The sequence below is a fragment of the Malus domestica genome, chromosome 10, assembly GCF_042453785.1.
Source record: "Malus domestica chromosome 10, GDT2T_hap1".
Classification (NCBI taxonomy): domain Eukaryota; kingdom Viridiplantae; phylum Streptophyta; class Magnoliopsida; order Rosales; family Rosaceae; genus Malus; species Malus domestica.
The window spans coordinates 624,160-647,707 of NC_091670.1; the positions used below are offsets into that span (position 1 = coordinate 624,160).

At 36.5% G+C, this 23,548-nt stretch overlaps 3 protein-coding genes and 2 long non-coding RNA genes across 11 annotated transcripts; 2 read left to right on the forward strand and 3 right to left on the reverse strand.

Annotated features, from left to right (window-relative positions):
* Positions 1–2,073: 2,073 nt before the first annotated feature.
* On the reverse strand, positions 2,074–7,384 carry LOC103444510 (SUN domain-containing protein 4). 4 transcript variants are annotated; one of them, XM_008383442.4, is made up of 5 exons: positions 6,938–7,384; positions 5,919–6,124; positions 3,337–4,685; positions 3,119–3,204; positions 2,074–2,353 (listed from the first exon to the last, which is right to left on the reverse strand). In XM_008383442.4, the coding sequence occupies exons 2-5, from the start codon at positions 6,070–6,072 to the stop codon at positions 2,104–2,106; spliced, it is 1,839 nt and encodes a 612-aa protein (XP_008381664.1). In that variant the 5' UTR covers positions 6,073–6,124; positions 6,938–7,384; the 3' UTR covers positions 2,074–2,103. The 4 variants fall into 4 exon arrangements, with proteins under 4 accessions (XP_008381664.1, XP_008381665.1, XP_008381667.1 ...); XM_008383443.4 differs by having other exon boundaries at positions 6,924–7,164; XM_008383445.4 differs by lacking the exon at positions 6,938–7,384 and adding an exon at positions 6,495–6,663.
* Positions 7,385–13,055: 5,671 nt separating this feature from the next.
* Positions 13,056–15,212, forward strand: LOC103444509 (urease accessory protein F). Of its 4 annotated transcripts, none has more exons than XM_008383439.3 (3): positions 13,056–13,312; positions 13,392–13,462; positions 13,951–15,212. In XM_008383439.3, exon 3 carries the CDS (start codon positions 13,971–13,973, stop codon positions 14,805–14,807), a length of 837 nt encoding a protein of 278 aa, XP_008381661.1. In that variant the 5' UTR covers positions 13,056–13,312; positions 13,392–13,462; positions 13,951–13,970; the 3' UTR covers positions 14,808–15,212. The 4 variants fall into 4 exon arrangements, with proteins under 4 accessions (XP_008381661.1, XP_008381663.1, XP_008381662.1 ...); XM_008383441.4 differs by having other exon boundaries at positions 13,116–13,312; positions 13,392–13,458; XM_008383440.4 differs by having other exon boundaries at positions 13,126–13,312; positions 13,948–15,212.
* Positions 14,299–16,188, reverse strand: LOC114827330 (uncharacterized). The gene is made up of 4 exons (XR_003776501.2): positions 16,006–16,188; positions 15,801–15,922; positions 15,593–15,695; positions 14,299–15,478 (listed from the first exon to the last, which is right to left on the reverse strand). It is a non-coding gene; the product is annotated as an uncharacterized lncRNA (long non-coding RNA).
* Positions 16,189–16,661: 473 nt separating this feature from the next.
* Positions 16,662–18,643, forward strand: LOC103444508 (uncharacterized). Its single transcript, XM_008383438.3, has 4 exons — positions 16,662–16,945; positions 17,277–17,488; positions 17,839–18,001; positions 18,139–18,643. The coding sequence occupies exons 1-4, from the start codon at positions 16,912–16,914 to the stop codon at positions 18,306–18,308; spliced, it is 579 nt and encodes a 192-aa protein (XP_008381660.2). The 5' UTR covers positions 16,662–16,911; the 3' UTR covers positions 18,309–18,643.
* A 2,876-nt stretch (positions 18,644–21,519) lies between these two features.
* On the reverse strand, positions 21,520–23,271 carry LOC108174420 (uncharacterized). Its single transcript, XR_001791244.3, has 2 exons — positions 23,103–23,271; positions 21,520–22,107 (listed from the first exon to the last, which is right to left on the reverse strand). It is a non-coding gene; the product is annotated as an uncharacterized lncRNA (long non-coding RNA).
* Between the last annotated feature and the right edge of the window lie 277 nt (positions 23,272–23,548).

Here is a 23,548-nt window from a genome sequence, read left to right on the forward strand (position 1 = left end):
CAATATTCAAGTGAATGAAGTGTTGCGTTTTCTTCCATATGTTTCGAGTTTGAAACTCCTATCTCTCCTAAATTATTGTAATAGTTTCAAACTATCCCCCTCTCTTTAAGAGTAATAAATTAAAAAAAAATTGTATTTACCTCGCTCTCCTATGAAACTTGACTTTTATTTTTAATTATCATCTCTTGAGCTAGGCACAATTACTTCTTTCTTTTTTTATCTTTTTTTCTTTAGGTAACTTGGAAAATTCCACCGCCCACTTTCACTCCTTTTTGGTGAAAAAAGGTTCGAAACATCAAATAAAACTCACTCTAACACTCGGAATTCTGAATTTGATTCCTTAGTTATCTAAAATTATGGGCTCTGAATATGGGCAATCATTCAAAAAATAGCACGTAGTAGATAAACTCAAATGCTTTGGTGCATGTGAAAGATTCAAATTTAGAGATTTTGAGTTTACAGTCTGTCTCGTGGTCATCCTTTTACTATTGGATGAAGGGTAATGCTAGGGAGATCAAAATTTTAAACCTAATTTGCAAATCAAATGATGTGTTACCAATAGAAAATAAGCACGTTAATCAACACTTAAGTAATAATCCACTCATCAACGTCTACATTATTTGGTTTAGAAATTTGGTCTCCTTAGCATTACCCTTAGATGAAACTTGAAAATGTGAGGTGCATTTTCGCTCACCACCTTCAAATAGTGATAATCCTCACCACTATATTTATTACCATTGGATGAGTTTGAATTTTGAGATTTACATACATGTAGAAGGATAATAATAGATTAGGCGAGTTGAGTTACACATAAGGCTTACCCTCCAAACTAGCACAAGACGGTCAGAAAGAAACTAGGACCCAAGAATTAGCCATCAACTACAAAATTAGCTACTTCCTTCCCGCTTAGAGCGATTAGAAAAGACTAACTCTCTGATAGAACGACCCCATGTCCCCTATCTTTGAAATTTTATTGATTACGTATATGTATAATCAATTTGATTCATACAATAGAAAAGGATTGGTAATTAGTTTCTAAAGAATATAATCATTACATTGTCAATAATAAGTTGGTGATGCCATGCCAACAATCATGGATATCGGACATTCTTCGTGCATTGCTATATAATCCAAAGCCTTCCATGTTTCTTTCATCAATCATGAAGAACGACACTTTCTAATTGATATAAAAATATTTCTATTTTGCGGAGGAGATTTGTTACTCTAGCATTATATGTGAGGATAATTTAACCACTAGAGCTACAAGACCGATTTCTACTTCTCATTAGTTTTGAATAAAAGGAAATGGAGCTCATTTCCTTATCATCTGGACAACAGATTGGGGAAAGGGTTTGCCGTGTGTAGGAAGGTACTTCCCATCTCTATCCATATAGGAGATTAGAGACAGATGGGAGGACCCCCATGCCATCATCTTGTCCAAAGTCAAGAATCGCTTCTTTTCTTACTTGTTAGTACAAACCATCTGACAAATAAAAAAAAAGTACAAACCAAAAGGTGCATGACAAGAAAAATCCTCCTCCCTCCCTTTACTTTGGGGGAAGTGATTTCCGCACAACAGAAGATAGAATAAATCAAAGAGGAGTCAAGAGGCAAAATTAAAGTGAGCGCACGGCGACAAAAAGAGAGCTTTGGATTTATGACAGCATGATAAGAGAGGGCTTAAACCCATGTTTGGACACGCAAACAAAACTGATACCCCCTAATACGAGTCCCTCCCTCATAAAATAATAGGACTCCACCTCTTAAAGAGTTTTGTGTGTCTATGTAGTTGATCATGTAAACAACCCTATTCATTTTGCAATTAAACTATTTGACTGAGGGGAATCCTATAACTCATGCTTGCAATTCTTTACCTTCTTATCTTTCCCACGAATTCAAAATATAAATCGCGACGAGTTACATACAAACTGTGATTCATAAGAAACATAAAAGCAAAGCTGTGCGGGGTTATTGTTGATAATCGACGTTCACCAACAAATCATAACTCATAGACCACTCCCACCAACAGAATCAAATGGAATGTTGGATGCGTCAACAAAAAAGTAAAAGCGATTACCACAAGAAAGCCAAAAAGCTCCAAGATTATAATGATAATATAAACAGGACAAGGATACAGCTCACAAGTAAAAAAAGCCAGGAAGAACTCATCCAACAAAATTTCCTCGGCTTTTCTGTTGCTCTATCAACACTCAATACCATATAAACACTAACCGCCATTTCTGTGAAAAGCCTCACAAGAGCTAACAAAGAAAATATTATGCATATAAGAAATATTAAGATACCCTTATTATCTACAGATATCTGCTTCTCCCTCACCTTTTCAACCTCAGATCTGCAAGGTCAATAACAACTTTTATTAGGTTCAAATTATACAACCACCTACACACATCGTTCGCTAGCAAAAACAAGTAGATGAAACCAAACTAAGAATCCTTATTCCTTAAAGTACACCTCATCTGCAATAATATCTGTTTTTTTATATTTGCTTCCCCTTGCATAGATTTGGTGAAAAACACAATTGAAAAACAAGCACAAGGTTTCCTACCACTTATATATAAATTAACTTGCTTAAAAAATAATTCACTAAAATAATTTTCACACTTGACTAATTCACACTAAATATTTACTTAAATTCAAACCAAAAAAAATTACTGTTTAATGTCTAAAAATATTTACCGATTCAAAACACAGTTTTCGGAATTTTCTTTCCTTTTATTTTTGTGTTAACTTTAAGGAGGTGCTATAATGGCAGTCTTTGTGGGTTTTATGGGCAGGGCGAAACAAGAGGATTTCTGAGGATTCGTCTGGTAATGAATTGGACTGTTTATAGGATAAGGTTTGTTTTTGGGCTTCCTTGTGGGCATCTAGTGCTTTCGAGCTTAAAGAGTATTCCTTTTCTTTTCTTTTATCAGATTGAAGATCATTCTTGTTGTATGTCTTTCAGCGTAAGGCTGATTCTGTACTTTCTTGACAGTACTGGTGGACTTCTTGTTCATTTTTGTACTTTTGGCTTTTAATTTTTTAAATAAAACCGTTACTCTGTCAACTCAACACTGCACGGATTCACAAACAAAATATTCAAGAAAAAAAATCTGACCTGAGGATAGCATTGTCCCTGACTAGATTATTCAATTGCATGGTAACTAGGGACTGCCAAGATATAAGATTGTGAACATCTTTAGCCTGCAAGGACAACAAACCATTAGAAAAGTAAAATGCATAATACTACCAAAAAAGACAGACAATACCATTATTAACAAGAAGCATAACAAATCTAATAATAGTCAAAATTCTATGACGTAGAATTTCACATACAATGACTTCCTGGCTTTGAACGAGATTCCTTATGTCTTCTCTGATCTTCTGTAAATCCGTACCTTTCTCTCCCAAATCCTTGTCAAATTCTCCAAAAATACTGCCATATTTTGAAGTTGATTCCTCCAGGTATCGCTCCAGAACTGATAAACTGAAATCTAATGAACGAACTTTCTGCATTAAAATTTTCAGAACTGTGTCCCCAGGCATCCTATTAACTTGTTGATGACGAACTTCTTTGACAGGATCAGGCACTTCACTATTCATCATATCATTATTCACATTAGACACTCCAGCTGCATATTGGGGTTCCGATTCTTTAACAATATCATGAAAAAATTCATCAACCTCAGGGGAGTCCGGGTGTGAGGGTACAGGTTTCTGGTCAACTGTTGCTCCCTCAGAAACAAACGAACTGCTTTCAACAGAAATCAAATCCTCAAGCATTCGCTCAACAGCATCGACTCCATAAAGTTCAATAATACTAAGTGTGCAGTAGAATTCTGAACCATAATGGCTCAAAAGTTTCAACTTTATATATCTCACCCACTTGGGTTGCTGAAGAACAAACCTTTGTACAAGTTTATTATTTGCAGCAGTAACATTCCCAAGAAAGACCCATTCATTTGTTGGATAAGTCAAACTGCCGAGCACCTCAAAATCTTTTAAATTAGACGAATAGTGCTCAAGATTAGCTATTTCAATTGTATCTACCAAGGTTTCTTCAGAAAGCTCTATATCGACAAACTTTCCTTCTGCAGAACATGGATTGCGAAGGTACTTGTCTTTGTCTTTGCCTAAGATATTAGAGGCACCCTTAGCTTCCTTGTTGAAAGCCAAGACCTTGGCTCCCTTTGCAGCTGACGCATAATTGTACTCTGCACCACCAGGCTCCACTCTATGTTTTATGCCTCCAGCCTGACCATTTCCAGATTTACTTTTGGAACTAAATGTTTTGCTCTTGAATTCATCAAGACCAAGAGGCACAGCACGAGGCAACCGACCATTCTTTGGAGCATCATTTTCAAGTTTTACACCTGAACCAGCAGTCACCACCTCAGGTTGCTCATCCACAGCTGAGTCATGAAAGATACTTCCTTCAGTTGAGGCATGATGTAGACTTCCTTCAGCTAAATCTTGCTGTCTACTTCCTTCAGCAGAGGCATGCTGTTTACTTCCTTCCATAGCAAAGAACTCACCATTTAAACCACCGGTTTCAACCCCATTTGTGCACTCACCTCCAGAAGAGTAGCCCAAATCAGATTCTTTTTGTATATCATAGTGTTCATCACGATCCAGCTTAGCTTCATCCCAAGTTGATATACCAACTGGAGATACAGTGGATCCATCTACACAAACAGAAAAATAGGAAAAAAAAAAACTCATAAGCATGCATGACCATATATAATATCAAAAGTATAAATAAAAACAAAAATAAGTAAGATCAATACAAGGCCATAAGAGTCACTCTCTTATTTTAATCTATAGCACTGCCAATGACACAAAATAATGTTCTGGTTTTGTCTCTATAAAATCAACATGGCATTCAGGCTATGCCTTAAATTAAAAAACTGCAGGCAATAATTCTTTAATGAACTCACTTGTTCACAAAGGGAGGTAAAAAATAGTCCATTTATGATTTTATCAGAGACATTTTCAGCTACAATTTCGCTAAGAATATTTCAAAGCTTGCTAACACTGCAAGCCATCTTAATCTCAGGAATATTCATGCAATTGCAATATGCATAAACCTTCCACAACATTTCCTTTAGCACAAAAATACTGAAGTTAAGGGGAAATGGGGTTTCAAACCCAAGACTTCATTGTCTTTATGGAAGAGCAAACGAGCTTGGCAACAATTTCTTTGATTAAACTAACCATGTGCATTACCTATTTGATCAGAATAAAAATAGACTTGCTCCCGATATTTGCAAAAATTGAAAGTTCCAACCTTGTGCAACATAAGATATTTTATTTTCAAACCCATTCTTGCTCACTCTTTCTCAAATGCAAAACTATTACGGAGATTTATCATTTGGCAATTAACAACATACCACTTCTGCACATAATTTTGAACCCATAGAACCTCTACTAAGTTGACAGAGTCTATTAAAGAGTTCCTAAGCAACACTGTATTTGCACACTATATTCAACAAAAATCTGTTTTTTCAACAGCTTTTTTCAAGACGTGCCTTAAAATTTTAAGCAAAGAAACACCAGAAACTGAAACAGTATTCTCAGTCAATCACAACCAAGATCATAGCTAACCAATTAAACAACAGAAGCAGAATGTAGCTCACAACACCACAACATATAAACTGTTATGCTGAATCGTTGACCCAAACAAAGGAAAATAGAAACGAAAGATTGATATGTTCTGTAACAACGAGCTAATTTTCAGGTAAACAAGATTAAGTGAGGCCATAGATTCTGAATTATTCCGAGCATCAGAAGAGGTATTGCAACCCAACAAAAAAAGTTGATCCAACACATTAGCGCTTGAGAAATCATTTCAAACACTCCGTAACAGGTTCTGAGGGGAGCCAACAGAAGAACCTAATAATATTCAGTAAAGAGGTTACCTTTGTATCCATGTCCACGACTGAACCATAAGCTGAAAAGGAAGACAAGCCCCCAAAGGACGAAAACTAAAGACAGAGACACCTTATACAAGCGGTTCCTTCCACTGATCCCTAAAGCTCTTCTGTTCAGAAGAGCTCTACGTGATCTCTGCATCGCACATCAAATCCACTACTAACTGCTAAAAAGCCAGAGATAAGAGTACACCCTGCATAAAAGAAAAACAAAATTTGATTAATCTTCTACTCTCCAAAGTAACAAGGAAATGAAAGAACATACATTTCACCACAAGAGGAAACAAAGAATAGGTTACGATGCTTTAAATGGATTTTAAGTCAATGAAGCAATCACAAAACAATAACTTGCAGATTCAGCTACATGTTTCTACATTTTCTAGCGAATCGAAAATACTTAGATTGCAAATGGTGTTTAGATTGAAAACGAAGATAAATGCCTTCACAGTTAAGATAAAATCTTAAATGGTAAAATTCCAATAAAAACCGAGAGAAAAAAAATGATACAAGTCACACCCAGTTGAGAAAATGGAAAAGGGTAATCTCCAAAAGAGAAAAATTCACCTTAGCAACCAAGCAAAACTCCCTTTTAATCCTAAAGGAAACACAGTGTGTCACCAAGGCTCTGTTTTACAAAAGCTGCCGGATAAATGAGTAAAACTGACAAAACCCATTTAAGCTAAATTAAGGGGCAAGCCAAAGCAAACGCTTTTCCATGGATGCCAGCCTGGTTCTGCCCATCAAATTTCCAAAAAAAAAAAATCTTTCTTTTTATAATTAATAAAAATCCAATTATTTATGCTACCAAGTAATTCCTCGAAAAAGAAAAATCCAAAATACATACACACACATTTATATACATGTATGCAGATCTTAGTCCAATAATTCCAGCTTCAAATGGGTAGGTAACCAAAGATCGGATCCAAATTCAAATTTATTCAAGAAAATATTATAAATAAACAAATAAAAAGCAAGAAAGAAGGAGAGAATCACATGCAGATGCAGACCTTCTGGGTTGGTGGAAGCAGTCGGCAATCGTATCGATATGATCAACAAAATTAAGAAGAAAACAAAACACAAAATGGGGGAAAGTGGGGGAATTTTGGAGATTAGCGAAAGCAAATCAGGAATTGAAGTTCCAAGTCATCGTGCAAGAAGCAGAAGAGCAGAAACAGAGCGCTGATACGGCGTAGTTTCAGGAGATTGTCATCAGCGCCTTTGCCTTTGCGTTGAGGAACGTTAAACGTCGTCACCCTTTTTATATACTTCATCGTCCTCATATCACTGTGCGTGTTGTCTGTCTCTTCCTCTCGTAACGGTTTTGCTTTCGATTTGATTTGGCCGAATAGTTGCGGCGTAGTAAAACACTTTTTAAGTTTTACCCTCTCTCTCTCTCCTGTTTCTCTCTCTACACAGCTGTCTCTTGGATTTTCTATGTTGTTTGAAATCGCACTATCCTTCCCTCTCCTTCTCTAATTTTTTAATTTCTTTTTAAAAAAAATTAACGAAAATAACTTAAAAACTTTAAATTTTAATGATAAAGACAAAATAAATAGTAAAATGAATAGTACCAGGTTTGGCTTTTTAGTGTAAAAATGTGATTTTTCGTTAAAATGAACAGTACCGTGAATTTTTCGTTAAAACTTCCGATAAGTTGAAAGCATCACACAGTTACAAATCTAAATGTTATAATATGAGTGGACCATATTGATAATAAGTTACAATATTTATATTTCATAATATAGTGAATTGGTAATGGTATGTGGCAGTATGACTCACACTAAAAAACTTCTCAACCACTTATTTTTACTTATTTTTAAATTACAGTTTAACACATATTCACATATAACTCATTAAAATCATCGTTTTTTTTTTGTTTGTAAATTGTGATTTGTTTGCAGGGAGTAACGAGGCATATAACTTTTTTTTAAAGAAAATGAGGCATATAGCTACTTAGTAATACGGTATAGTGATATTCTTTTCACTTGTAAGTCAAAGGTCTTAGATTCGATTTTCGTCATAGACAAATTTGAATCGCATTATTGCGCCAGAGACGAATTTAAATCGCATTATTGCTAACTCATTGTAAGATTAAGTTTACCCTCTCTCTTAGTGTAGATAATATCATTTGTTCCTAACAAAAACAATGAGGCATATATATATATATATATATATATTAAAAACATAAAAGTAAGTTTGGATGGGATGTTGAGATTTTGGATTGGTTTTTTGAACTTGGAGAAGAGAAGTAGAGGGAAGTTGCGTCCCTTTGTCCAAACAGTAACTATTTGGGATTTGTGGGAATTTTGAGGACTTCAGACGAGGAAATCTAGAGACTTCAATCCCTATTTTTATTGTAAGTCATCATAAAAATAAAATAACAAAAAAGAAACATTGTTATTTTCTTTTACAAATTTACGACCGTGAACCAAAAAGCAAAACATAGGGAAAAGAAAAGAAGAATGAATAAAAAAGAATGAAAAGGGATTGTTGGGCAGGAGGATACTATTTGTATTTGTATTCGTATTAGTGGGAATATAATATATAAAACTGACAAAGAGATATTAATTATATGTTAAGTAACTCCACTAATAGCACCAAAGGATTTTAATTATAAAGTTACAATTTCTACATTTTCCTTTTCTTTTTATTTTTTGTCAAGCTAGATTTTGTTCTATTTTTGCATCTATAACAATAAGCCCAAAATTCAACAATTAGAATTCGTTTTTTCTGTAACAAAAAATGATCATCAAATAAATAAATTACTTGAAAACGACGTTTGAAATTAAAAGAAAATGTATACAAAAGAAAAATGTTAGTGAATCATTTTCTCAAAAGATATGAATTTGACGTATTTTTAGTATTTTATAAATATAGAAATAGAAATAACAACATTCCTTAAAGATAATAAACTAATTGAAAAGCTTCCATGCTAGTTAAAATGATGGGATTCATGCTCCATGAATTGCATATTACTTTCCAATTCCATGGTTCCAAATGTCAAATTAATTGGTATTTAGGTGTTTTGTCAGTGGTGAGCTGTAACCTCACACGTCATTGCCAATGCCAAAATCTAGTTAGTACGTGGCACGTGGCAGAGCCAGTACTTTTCTTACACGTATGCTGCATTGACAATATGACATGAGCTGGCCCTGCTGCCTTCGCTCGTAAGTCTCAAGTCTCAACTAAACTAAACTCCTGCCGTGTTAGTCGGGTTTTTTTTTTTTTTTTTTTTTTTTTTTTTTTGGTTGCAAGTGCCGACGTTTGATTGGAACATAAAATAAAACAAGTGCCGACATGTCACGAGGAGTTCATTTGTCATTGACTACCTACCTGTAAATTAGTAATCTCATCTTTAATGCACTGAAAATGTTTCAACTCTTTTTAAATTTGAGTTTCCTTCATATTGCTCACCACGTTTCAATGGGTGTCCACATTGTTTTGCATTATCAATTATCATTGCTCGTCACTGTCTTTAGAGTCGGGGTCGATGAGAGTGAGTGGCGTATAAATTATATTCACGATTGTATGATTCATTTAAAAATATTTTTAGAATATTGAGACCTTTTTTATAGAATGTTTTTTAAATCAATTCTTAATAAAAATTTAAGTAATTTTTTAAAAGAATACTTAAAGTGCTTTATGCAAGAAGTATATTACTGATACTTCTTGTAAAAATCTCTTAACTTCAAGTGCTTTTGGAACTCAAAAACAATTTCATCAAAAATCTTTTAGTCATTTCAAAATTATTTTCAAATGACCTCATTTTTTTTTTCGAAAGGAGTCTATAATCTATTGTGAAGTTGTACACCTCTACCATTGGCATGCGGGCATCTTTTTCTTTAATCGACATTTCTTCATGTAGTTTTACTCGGATTAAATTTGTAGATAAGATGAGCCAATATTTCTGGCTGACAAGGCTAATTAGCTAGTTACTTATTTAGTATGTAATTGAGTCTACAGCAATGTAGTTGAGTTCCTATACCGCTTCAATCGTCATGCTCTTGAAACAACTTTTTTTTCTTAACACAAACCAAACATCCAAATAAAATTCCACTGCGATGAGTCACAGTTCTCCTTTCAAACTTATAGGTGATTCACCTAGATCAAAAATTGTTGTTTAAAACAATAAAAATGCACTGCTCGTTCGCGTTGTCTGGAATGAGACCAATTATAACCTAATTTTTCACCTCTTGGAGATCTGAATTGCTACTTGTAGCAAACTTGGGTATAAACAACTCGACTAACTAACTATTTGCAAAGTGAATGGTCTGTTAATCAACTCGATGACTGTCGAGTTAATGAAATACTACGACATATTTGATGAAACCCAAGGTTACGAGCTAAACAAGAGGACTTTCACACTGAAACATAATGGAAGGTCCTCATATTTATCCACCTTATGTTTGCAGGGTATTTTTGAAGCATAGATTGTGTGTTTTATGAATGTGTTAATGATGTACTAATAGGATTTTTACTGTCTACACAAATCAAGTTAAAATCGCATAAAATACTTGCAAGAGTACAATGATATTGTAGTATAGATGCTCATGCAAAGTCGTTCTCCACAAGTTCTATTTTAATAATTTATGTAAAAACAATTTCTAATTAACTACTTAAAACTGAAAATTGAGAAAGGGGTTTTTGAATTTGGGTAATATTAAAAACGAATTTTAATTAAAAACAAATATTAAATTTTCCCAAAACTAATACCATAAAAGAAAAGAGTTTTAAATACCAATTTATAAAAGCATTAGGGTTCCACCATCACCGAGCAATCCTATGTATTTTTACCAATGACTTATGATCTACAAATGCCACTTTGAAGGTTACGTTTTCCTAATATATATTCTACTTGGAACCTCCAACATAGGACATATATCTAACATGCAATCCATCCGGACCAGTGGCGAAACCAGAATTTCCCGAGGGGAGGGGCGAAATTCAAAAGAGTGCAATGTTCGTTGAAACGGTTGCCTTCACATTAAAGAGTACAAAGTTTTGAGTCAATATTCATAACAGAAAACAGTCTCTTTACCAAAAGCGTTGTAAGCGGTAATATCAAAGTCATGTAAGAAGCTTAAATTGGTTAGGATTAGATTCTAAAAAACGTTAGGCTCTAGTTAGGCAGCGGATTGAGGCCTAGCAGCTAGGCGCCTAGGCGAGATTTAGGCAGGAGCCTAGATGGATTTAAATAAATTTCTTTTATCGTAAAATAAGCAGTAAACAATATTTACATTATTTTTTTAAAATTAATACAATATTTATAGATAATATGAGAGTTTAAAATAAATACGATGGGGTCTTAAAAGAGGGAAAAAATACATACAAGAATAATTATAAAAAATAAAAAAAGAAGAAGAGAGAAATGGGTTTACAAATCACAAAAAATAGGTGGGGTCATAAGGAAAAAAAAAGGACAATACTTGAATACTGACTAATCAGTACTCAATTTACTCACTATGATTGGTGGCCTAATAACATTATAATACCTATCTATTTAATATTTTCCCAGGATAATATTTGGGTAATCAACAATGAGTACCCAATTTCATTGACTGTTTGGTTATATGTGCAAGGTTATAGTTCCATGTTTGGTTATAGGTTTAAAGGCTTTAGTAAATTACACGTGGCTATATGTAATTAGACCACATAGCAATGTTAGTATACTGGGTCTTCGTAACCAAACACCTCCTTTCTCCTACCATTACCCCTGCCATGGCAAATCTGCAAACTCATAAGCCCTTCATCAAACTCATCGCATCCTTCTCCTCCAACCTCCCTCCTCCGTCGAATCCACCCTCGTTCCCTCCACCCAACCTTCTCCCTCATCGCCCTTCCTTTGAAAATCCGACGCCTTCGTCTGCAAATCCCGACCGAACCAACACCTGACCCTCAATTTCGACGAGAGCGGAGGGGCTGAACTAGCGCTCCTAGGCATGTTTTCCGGCGAAGGGAGGAGCAGCCGCCACTCCTCGCCCTCACGTAGCTTCGCCACTGGTTCGGGCGTTCTGATCAAATATGAACATAAGAGACTCATTATGTTTTATGAAAACCCCTTGAAAAACCATGCAATCCTTAAGACGTAGTGTTCATCTTAAGTAAAATTACAATTATTAACCACAAGAAGTCAGGTCAATTCCAGGGAACCTTCTGATCAAAATTACATCAATTTACTTTTCTAAAGATCCTAATGGTGATCAAGCATTAAAACAATTAGATAGTTTAAAACGGTGATCAATAATTCAAAACATGCATGCAATCAATCATAAACAATTAACTAAAAATGACATATTCATACTAAGACTCAAGGTTTCACCCTAGCAAAATGGATTAGCTACGCATATTCATAATTAAAATAATAGAAAATATTATTATGAAGAAAATGAATGAAAACACCTTAAAGTAAAAGTCTGAAAATGTTCAAGAACCCTAGCCAATTTCTCTGTCTTCAAAGTCGCATAAAAGAGAAGGTAGAAAAACTGTGGCTGGCCAAAACCTTAAATCCCCATCCTAAACCATCGCACAATCCCTAAAAATTAGTCTTTTGTTCCAACTAGGAAACCAAATAATAATAAAATATCTTATAAAATAAAGTCCTAATTAAACTAGGAGAATCTGCCAGGTAACTGTCCAGTCACATTTTAGCCTCAAATATCCTTCAAATCCAGCCCATAGTAGCTCATTTTAAAGATCGGAATGTTCTGAACACATCTCCAGAAGGCCACGAACCCATCAGAGGTCAGCCTAGGCTCCAAAAAAACAATTCAAGCCCAAAACGTCAGTTTTTCAGCACCGCGCAATGCTCATTTATTATATTGCTAGAAAATCACATTGGTAGAAAAATTCCAAATTTTAACATAATCAAACCAAGTGACTCACAAACGTTCTCCAACTGGAATTACTCTAAAATTCATATATTTGATCATTTATTCAAAAGTTCTATATTGAATATACAATTCAAAGTATCAAAATTCTTCCAAGATAATAACTAAAATATACTAAGAATATGGTTAAATATATAATATAAAATCTACTCATCATGTACCCACTTACAGGAAGACAATAGTTATTTGATTCGGTTAGACCGGTTCAGAAAAATGAACCAGAGACGAACTGATTCTAAACTTGTTTGGTTCGGTTCAACATTCTTATTTTTTTATTTTTTTATTTTTTTTATTTAGGTTGGGGTCAGTTCGGCCGGTTGGTCGATTTTGTTTCCAACTCTATCTCAATTCTCAATACCCAAGTAGCCCCCCTAGGACTTTGATCGGATAGAGGAACCAAAGTAGCTTCTCAGAAGTTTGCGTGTTCCTATCAGACGGACACGCAGACCATGAAAAATGGAGAAAAATCTGAAGCTTTCAGCTTATTAGAAAGAGGTAAAATCTTCTTCTTCTTCTGTTTTTCCATATGGTTTGAATAGGGAGCAAGCTCCTAATTTTTGCTCCTGAATTCCAGGCCGCTGCCGAATTGGGACAGAGTGATGATAAATTGAGGGATTCCTGAATCGGAAGGCAGCGTGTGTGTACGTATGTATTTCAATTTTATTTAAATTATTAATTTACCTCAAGTTTAAGAGCATTGCCTATATTAGATAATCTTGTATGTAATGCAACAGTTACCATGTAGTACAGATTAGATTCTGAACAGTAAAGGCCCTGAAGGGATTGTAGATCATTTGTTTATGAGCATGAACTCGAGGTTCCGAGTTTGATTCTCCCTCCCTCAGTAAAATAGAGTAGATTCTGAACCATGAAGAAGTAATAACGAGGCCGTAATGCTACTGAAATTCATGACTAATGTGTTTGAGCAGATGATGAAAAGCATAAGACATTTATGATTATGTGCGTTTTAAGTTTTTCATTTTAGTCGTCGTAGATTTGTCATTCATCATGAGCATCCCTACACGCATAAACCTTATTGTACCAAGTGATGTCAATTGATAAATAGAAGAAGAAAATAAACAGTGCTATTGTTTTGATTGAAGCATTTGGTGTTTTCTTCTAACTCTAAGCAGAGCGGTTTCATCTTTTCGAAATGGAGGATCAGAATCAGATAGACGGAAACAAAGAAAACAAAAAACGTGCTTCATCAGGCTCTCTTTTGCAGCAGAATCAATGGTCACTGCTTGAATCTGACCTCCCAACAGATCCTATGGACGTAGACAGAGAAACCAAAAAACGTGCTTCATCGGACTCCTCCTTACAGTGGAGCCAATGGCAACTGCTCGATTCAATTCTCCCAACTGGCGGTTTTGCTCATTCTTTTGGTCTTGAGGCTGCAATCCAAGCTCGCATAGTCTCCGGTCCTGAAGATCTCCAAACTTTCATAATACATCTGTTGGAGAACGCTGGAAGCTTACTGCTTCCTTTTGTGTATTCTGCAACAGTATCACCTGATTCGGAGACCAGGCGTAGACTCGACAAAATCTTGGATGCAATGCTGACTAATGAAGTGAGTAGAAAGGCATCAATTGCACAAGGGTCGGCACTGATGAGGGTGGCTGCATCTGTGTATTCAGAAATACCGTATCTTAAATCTATGAGGGAAGCTTGTTTGAGTACTGGTGTTGTTTCTTTTCACCATGCTCCTCTGTTTGGGGTTATATGCGGACTGCTTGGGTTGGATAGCACTACTTCTCAAAGGGCTTACATGTTCATTACAATGAGAGACGTTATTTCTGCTGCGACGAGGCTCAATTTGGTAGGACCCCTTGGTGCGGCAGTACTGCAGCATCAGATTGGTCCAGTTGCCGAAGCTATACTGAATCAATGGAAGGACCGTCCTGTTGAGGAAGCATGCCAAACTGTTGCTTTGCTTGATATCGTGCAGGGATGTCATGGCTACTTGTTTTCTAGATTGTTCTGTTCTTGAAGGCCTAAATAAGTGCATCAACTGGTGGAGTCTGCTTGAACTTTTTAAATCAAGATGCAAGAGTAGTGCCAAAAATCGTTGACATCAAATTTCAGTCAGCATAAAACTTGCTAACTTGTGCAAATTAGGGCCATTATATTGGAATTGGAATGAAAGCACTTATTGGATCACTTTCAAGCAACTTGCACTCCCCTCCACCATTGACTTCTTAACCACCGTTATACAAGCTGTAACTTGTTCACCTTGATGGCGCCGCAGCTTGTCTCCATGACTCGTGCGTGTAGAGTGAGTGAGGGAAGAGGAGTAATCTTCGTTTGTTCTCCTTTTGATTTCCAATATGTGTACAATCACTGAATCATGGAACTTGATCATATATATTATGTTTCTATGCATACGTTTTCCTAACACTACGAAATTACTGATGGCTAAGAGCCTAAGACTCATATTCCCGCTGAAATGAGGATTTTGTGCCGACTGATATGCTACGTGGCCGGCAACAAACTAGGTGCCCTCAAGGAATAAATGCTTATCCCGTCTCCTCGTCAACTGTCCGTCTGGAATATCCTGCATCCTCCTCTTCTTGAATTTGAGCTTCGGCGTTGCTGTCAGTGCCATGGATTGATTGCTGTATTTGCCTCTGTAGCCTCCACACTTTCCACTTATTCCAGTTCCTGAAACGGTAATTGCATATCAATTTATTGAATCTCATTTCCAATCGCGGTCGGGAATCACAAGCAGAATGGAGCACAAAACTTTTAACGTTTGAAGTCAAATTCATATCGTACCTGGAAAAAGCATAGCCGAGGACTCCAAATGAAATTGTACCAAGCAAAACCCCAGTTCAGGATAGTGCGTTTGTTTGTGGTGTAAGATCTGCAACCATCTCATCTTTGGACATCTCGAACGTGCAAAAGATACCAACATCAGTTAAAGAATATGCAGCTGTAATAGGAAAGATTCAAGCGAGCAGACTCGAGAACAAACCCAACTTACAGAAAATAGGAAAGATCCTTGCAAGACTCGATTTCCGGCACTCCATTTTTGAGACTGCAGAGACCAACAGCAGTAATTTCCTTTCTCAAAGGAAGAATCTTGTCTTGGTCGAGCACACCACCCTTCAAAACCGCAAACAAAATACGTCATTATTATCCCACATTTCGAATAAAAATGACAAGTTAAGAGATGGAATAGTACTCACTGGGTATTGATTGCCAAAAAGTGCCAGTAGGGAAGAGTAGGGGGAAGCAATGACAGGATACAAATGTTGATAAACTGTAGTGAGAGGCAAGGGATGGGTTGATCCAATTAAGCTTCACAGGGCTTACTCATCTCAAGCCAATAGGACAAACTGACAAAGGGAAAAAGCGCCTCTTTTCTTTCTTATTAGATCAACTAGTGTTGTATTTTCGGCTGCTGCAATAGCTTCTCTAGTATACCCTTTTGCTACTTGCACCCACAAAAATACTAGGTGATGATGTAAGTCGTTGATGTGAACATTAGCACGGAAGAAGAGTTTGAAGTTGAATTTAAATTTGAAGCTGCCTTACCAATTAGAGGTTGTGACATAATAAATGCTTTGCTTCGTTAGTTTGTTCTACATTTTGAGTGCTTCTCGATTACTAACCGTTGTTTGTGTGACGACTCTGCATTGTTTTTCAAATGATTCAAAAAATAAACAGTTGTTGTGTTTAAAAATAAAAGATTTAACAAAATTTTAAATTAAATTTAACGGTTAAAACACTCGTATCATTGAATGGTACGTATCATTGAATTGTATTAATTTGGTTTTGTTGGGCCTTGGGCCCACCTATGTACCGAAAGAAAATTGCTGAATTAAGTGGCCCAACCGTGTCTTTTCCTTTCCCGGGGAAGGAAGGAGAAGACGACGTGTCATTGAGTATTACAGACTGGAAATTCAACGGTTGCAAATTTGCAATCAGAAATCCGACGCCAAATCAGAGTCGGTAATCTCAGATTTCACTGTAGTTGACTATATAAAGCAGAGTCTCTTCAAACGAAGAAGCGGAAGGTCGTTTTTGTCTGCGGCTTTACTGCGTCGTTCGAGCTAGGGTTCCTCCTCCGATCTGCGGAAGTCAAATCCACCATGTCCACCCACTCAAAATCCAGCGTTTACATAGGTCTGTCATCCTTCCGTTCTTTCTAATTCGTCGCACAATATTTGCTTCTGATTTATTCAATTCAAGGAAAATTGTTAGTAGCTCAAAGTCCCTAAATAAATTTAAAAACAGTGTGGTTAAAATTGTGGTTTTGGGCGTCGCTGAAAATTTCCCAAATTTAGAATTTAGTTTGAAAGGTTTTGTTGCTGAATGAATCTTGCAGGGAATTGTTTTGTCTTATATTTGATGAGGAATTAACTTTTCAGAATAATTGGTGTACCCCTCTGCGTTTATTTTGTTTATATAAAGTTTGATCGTGATATGCCTGATTAGATGAGTTTTATTGTAACAGGTAATTTGGACGAGCGAGTGAGTGATAGAGTTTTGTATGATATTCTCATTCAGGCAGGGAGGGTGGTAGACCTGCACATTCCGCGAGACAAAGAAACCGATAAGCCTAAAGGTTTTGCTTTCGCAGAATATGAATCTGAGGAGATTGCTGACTATGCTGTTAGGCTCTTCACTGGTCTTGTCACTCTCTACAACCGGACACTCAAGTTTGCGGTACCTTGTTTCTCTCCCTTCAAATGCTTCCGTGATGTTCTTTTGCTGTGTTGAATTCCTTGTTGGCTTTGATAAGTTGTGTGAAATTAGAGTTATATAGCATGTTAGCGTCTCCGATACCTTGACGCTCTCTCTGCTAATTGTCTGGAATATTTCTTTCATTTCACCAAACCAACCTGATTATTTTCGTTGTTGCCGTTATGATCCAAAGGCAGTAATGTTATTGTTAGCTCATGCTATGTGGGGTGCCTTTATGTGATTGGCGGCAGACCAGCATTTGCAGCTTTTTCTCTGCAGGATATTTAACTTATTAAGATTCTTGACACTGACACATGGTTTTTGGCTCACAGATCTCTGGGCAAGACAAGCCCTCGCATAATACTACTTCTATGGTGACATCCACACACAATTTTCCTCACAAACTGAGGTCCACCCCTGTACCAATTAACAGTATGGAAAACTCTCCGAATTCCGTGGGTATATTGACACCCAGAATTTCAGACTATCCCCCAGGTGATGTGTTTTCTCTCTTCTTTTGTTTCATTTCCTTGGGTTTCTGTTTTTTTATTTTTATTTTTATTTTTTAAGTCAAAATTTCTACCGGCTGTTTTGATTATTTCATACTTGCTGAAACATTCTTTTTTATTCAGAGCCCACTCCCCCTGGTGTAAATAACCAATCTAATGGGTATGGATTACATTTCAATGGCAACAATTACGATTATAGTCGAAGAGTTATTGGGGCAACACTGGATACCATTAGTCGCACTAGGTCACGCCGCTATGATATGAGCAACCCAATCTCCTATCCTTCTTACTAGAATTTAATACGAAGATGAATAGGTATCTGACCTTTTCCATGGGTAATACTTCTGGTAAATTATCCACTTCAGTCTACTTCGCGTTGGGGTATTTAATGGGTAAATGGAAGTAAGCTAGTTTGTTTTGTCAATGCTCACTATGCTAATTCATAGGTGTACTCAGGTATGTATATTTGTTGTGCTTCATATGTTTAGACTTGAGAAGTGGTAGTTCTGTTTGCTGTAGTTGTAGTTTCATTATTTAATAGTACGATGCTTATCTTCAGAACACTGACACTGAACTTTGGGATTCGATGATTTGTTAAAAAAACCCCTTCAAAACATCTTTACATTAATATCTTCTTAATGTTAGATTTTATTTCATGTTATTTTTTCATATTTGTTCTTAGTTCTTGTATATAATCGTTGACATTTTAATCAAAGTTTGATGGAGTTCCATTTAGATTGTGAGACTTGTACACTGTGTTCTAAATAACGAGTTTGTAGGAGAGGTAATTTGGTTTGCTGTGCATATATATGCACTCCATGTTCATGCATGTGGGCCCAATATCTATAAACAGTGATCCCATATTGTGTTGTATTGGTAGTGTGTATTTTCTCTATAGAACGCAATGATGCTTGTTAGATATTTGCTGGTTGGTGTATGATCTGACTTGTGGACCAATTGACTTTACAAAACTCACTGAGACTTTCAAAAGCAATGGCATGTCTCATTGTGCTTTGATCAATCTGTGAATTTTTTTTCTTTTCCGTAGCTTTATGCTCTGCAAAGTAGTTACAGTGTGTTAATTAGACGTAGAGTAACTGAGTTTAGATTTCTGCTGCTCCCATTCTCTGTATTTTGATTGTTAACAAGGACTAATGTCGAGGCTGTGTTTTAATGAACTAATATGAAGGCTACATTACAGTAGACGCATATTTTTTTTTCTCAAAAGGTGCTCCAGTTTTTTGAGTGACTGCACTGTAACCTCCAAAACCTACAGAAACACTACCACAGCAGCATTAAGGAACTGTAAGCTCCTTGATGCTGTTGTGGTATCGTTTCTGTAGGTTTTGGATATGAGAGTTTCCGTATACGAAATGCTTCATTGGTTACACAGCAGTTAGGTCTAGAAGGGAATTCCTGTTGAAATAGCATCCTTTGGTAGTTTTTTGCTGCTTCTGAGTGTATTTTGTTTGGGGTTTAAGCGTCTAGGTTGTTTACTTAGTATTTATATTCAAATTAATAGTAAAGGATCCGGTTTCTCATATGGGCTGTATATTTGTTGTACCCTCTAGTTGGTCATAGGTTTTTCACTTCTCCCCTCTACGTGCCTTGAGGTCGGCAGCTTTTCATTCCATTCCAATCTTACATACCAAATGAGCCCTTAATGTGGAGCATATGCGTGGGTTCTCTAGCATTTTTCTTTCTCCTTCCTCTCTTGCGCTGCTGGTGGCATGGCGCCACTTCCTAACAGAACAACAACAAAAAAATCTTTTTCCCACTAAGTGGGGTTGGCCGTGTGCTCATTGCAGATTGATCAAGTGACTGGACGCTGTAAAATCTGATGTGGCATTGTTGATTTTGGATGTCAAAGCATGCATGTTCACATCAGTGTGCTAAATGTGCTCATGCATACCATCGTAATCAGAAGAGGATTATGTAGAACGGTAGACAAGCACGCCCTTTACCCGTGCATAACATGTGCACGTTTATATCACTGGGAGAAGTATCGTTTACATGCTATGCTTCTCTCGTATAAATGATTATCACAGAAGAATGATAGAATGCTAGTGAGAAACACTGGCTGTTTGGTACGAGGGGCAATATCTTATCAACGGAAATAAGAGGCAGGGTGGTGTTATCAATAGGGGTGGGTTCGGTTTCAATCAGCGCGGTTTTTTGTCAAAAATAAAATTTTTCGGTTTGGTTCATTTTTTTTCGGTTTTTATTCAGTTCGGTTTAATTTCGGTTTTGTTTTTTTCGGCTCAACTTCGGTTTGGTTCGGTTTTTTTATAAAACTTAATTTCTATTTTTATTTTTAAATTTGAAATTTGGTCTATGCTCTACAGTTTTGCTAACAGTTTTTCCATTTCAAAGAAAGTAAAGGAAGAAAAAAAAAGAGAGAGAAGATGCAAGAAGAAACAAAGAGAAAAAAAATATGCGGGGAGGGTCAGGTGGGGAGAAAGAAAAAAAGGAAGAAAGCAGAAGGTCGGATGGGGAGAACAAATTGGAAGAAAGAAGAGGGTTGGGTGGGGAGAAGAAAAATGACTTGGATTATGGGTTAATGGTTGGCCTAAAACAAAAGCTTAAAACTTAGGGTCTAAATTTAAATTGGACTTGGAATATAAACATTTAAATATTAAATAAATAAATAAATATAATTATATTTAATTCGGTTCGGCTCGGTTTGATTTGGTTTTTGAATCATTGAAACCGAAATCGAACCAATAACTTTCGGTTCTGTTCAGTTTTCTTACTTTGATTTGGTTTTTTTTTCGGTTTGGGTTTTTTTCGGTTTTCGGGTTTTCCAACCCACCCCTAGTTGTCAATCGCATGAGGCATGGTGCTTTTCCAGTTAAAATATAGCATGTCATACGATGATTCATGTTATCGTGCTATGTGTATGCAAAAGAATTTGAATGTGTGTTTTTACGAGTCGAGTCACGAGTGGTATGTGAATGAAGCACTGAAACCTAGCTGTTATATTGAACTTGATGGTGCAGGTTCTCCATGAAGATTGTTTATGCTATCTTGACACGGAAATGCAATCAAACTATTAAAGTCTTGAAAGTTTGCAAACTGCCTGGGACTGGCAAACTAAGAAATAATAACTTATTCCTCGTGCGACCGGATACGTGATCAATTTATTTATTTTCCTTTTCAGCTGACAAAAGATATTTTACAGAATAATTTACATTTTGTCTTTAGTTTTTGTCCAATTCCAAAGCCAATACATCTTTCAAAATTTTCAATTTCATATGACAACTCTTCCTTTTGCACCGGTATCGTACAATCGTTAGTCAATCTGCGAGATTGACAGTTAAGTGTTGATGTGGCAAATGTAGAGCTCACATTTAAGAAACAAAAATTATTTAATAAAGTAACAATATTATTACAAGAACCGTGAGCCACGCTGCAACAAATTGCCGTCAAATATAACACATCGTTGCGAAGCTCACTTTACATTATTTTGCGGACTTGTGTATTGACATGAATGCAATCACTATCGGATAAAATGACTGTCAAGTGTCACAAAATTAGCATAAGAAGCTGTTTACATAAGTTTTGATCAGAAGTATCAATTACTAACATTTCACCCTAACCTACGTATACGACACATTTGGATTCAATTCTCGTCCATAGAAAGTCCCAAGCAATCTGTGTTCATACTTGAAGCAAACTTTTGTTTATCGGGTTGCAGGAAACCTGAAAAGCATTGATCAATGCTCTAACTAGTTGGAGATTTTATCAGCAGATGGTGGAACCTTAACAGCTGGGGTGGAAGAGCTAGCACAAGCCTCTTCTGCTGCATAATGTTTGCGTAATCTCTCCTGAAGGGCACGTACACGATCCTCAGTCTTGCGAAGCCTTCTCCATCTGTAGGTACCCCAGAGAGCAAAACCACCGTATACAACAATGTAGGAAGCCCAAACATAAGGGTAGGTCTCTGCATGCTCTTTGATTTGCCGGTACTTTGCTTCCACAGCTCCTCTCAAACCGGCAGCATCTTGGGGACTTGTGGTTTGTTGCAATTCTTCTCCCTTTTCCTCGGTTGCCATTCCTCAATGTTTACACGCTATTTCGCAATCGAAATCACTGCAACAATGAACATACAACAGAGACTTTATACATTGGATTCGAAACTGGAGCACCCTGACTGAATAGCCATCTATATTACAATACCACGTTAACACGATCAGAAGAATAATGTGAGCATGTTAATCAGCACCGATTATCTTTGAGAAACACCCACAAATACAACCGGTTACAAACTCCGAATCAAAAATAGAAACATCACACCAACAATAAGCCGAATATAAACCACGATTAGTCCCCCTTGATTGACTACTTAGTGTCCCTTAAGTACTATTTCTTATTAAGCATTCGTAGTAGAGACGAAAATGCTTTGTTGGATGTGTGGGGTGGGCACACGAGAAAGAACATAATTAAGAACGAGGATAATCGAGGTAAAGTAGGAGTGGCCGCAATTAGAGATCAGATGAGAGAAATACGGTTAAGGTGGTGTGGACATGTGAATATGCTCTAGTTAGAAGATGCGATAATGAGGTAGAGGCTCAGGGAAAAGGGGTTGATGAAGACTTAGAAAGAGACTCTAAGAAAATACATGGAGTACTTGGAGCTAACGGAAAATTTGGTGCAAAACCGAGGACAGTGACCTTCTAGATTCGTAGAGTCGAACCCACTTAATGGGTCTATCAGTGCGTGTTTCCCATTACCTTTCTAAACAACTAAGTCCACAACCAAAGTAGAAGATAACAATCTGAAATTCACCAAATTACAAAATCAAGTGTTGAACATCAGACAATCAGATCAAGCTAAAGAAATGAAAATATATATTTGTTCTATTCGGATCACAAACAAAAACGAAAATTCCAAATACTGCAAGTCGAGACATTGCAATTGTCAATATATAATGAGACTGCAGCAGAGAACACAACCATCCAGATTGAACAATCCACCAATTAGCTTAGAAGAATAAAAAATTTGAAGTCTGTAGATATACCCAGATGAAGAAATCCAATGAAAATGGAAATCGAGTTCAGAAAGTGAAATTAAAATTAAGAGCTTACCAGGCAACGGTGGAAAAACGTTGAGAATTTTGAGAGATTTGCAAACGAGAAAGAGGAGGAGGAAGCCGAGGGTTCAAGACCCCAAAACCCCAGAAAACAATCTGGGCTTCGGATGAAACGACATGTCGTGATGGGCCTCTTGCTCAGTCAAAGGTTTGGACCCAACGTGTTAGTGAATCTCACTAAAGGTGCATCCGGTTCCGATCGGTTCGGTTTTTTTTGTCGAAATCGGATAGCAAACCGATTTTTTGAAAATTATAGTTTTGTTTTAAAAATAAAATTTGAAAATTGAGAGAGTCAGAGGAGAGGTGGTTAAGCCATGGCTGAGCTGAGCAACATATACACACACATCACAGATGGGCAAGTTTATGGTGTTGTGTAGAACAAAGCCAAGGCACTTAAGGTGTTGTGTGCAAAGCTTTATGGGATAGAGAGGTCTAGACTTC

Coding starts and splice junctions, on each gene's coding strand:
- LOC103444509 (XM_008383439.3), top strand. CDS start 13,971: ATGGAGGATCAGAATCAGATAGACGGAAACAAAGAAAACAAAAAACGT.
- LOC103444508 (XM_008383438.3), top strand. CDS start 16,912: ATGTCCACCCACTCAAAATCCAGCGTTTACATAG. Junction 16,946..17,276: donor AAAATCCAGCGTTTACATAG/GTCTGTCATCCT, acceptor TTATTGTAACAG/GTAATTTGGACGAGCGAGTG. Junction 17,489..17,838: donor ACCGGACACTCAAGTTTGCG/GTACCTTGTTTC, acceptor TTTGGCTCACAG/ATCTCTGGGCAAGACAAGCC.
- LOC103444510 (XM_008383442.4), bottom strand. CDS start 6,072: ATGCAGAGATCACGTAGAGCTCTTCTGAACAGAAGAGCTTTAGGGATC. Junction 3,205..3,336: donor TTCAAAGCCAGGAAGTCATT/GTATGTGAAATT, acceptor TTGTCCTTGCAG/GCTAAAGATGTTCACAATCT. Junction 2,354..3,118: donor AGGGACAATGCTATCCTCAG/GTCAGATTTTTT, acceptor TTGACCTTGCAG/ATCTGAGGTTGAAAAGGTGA.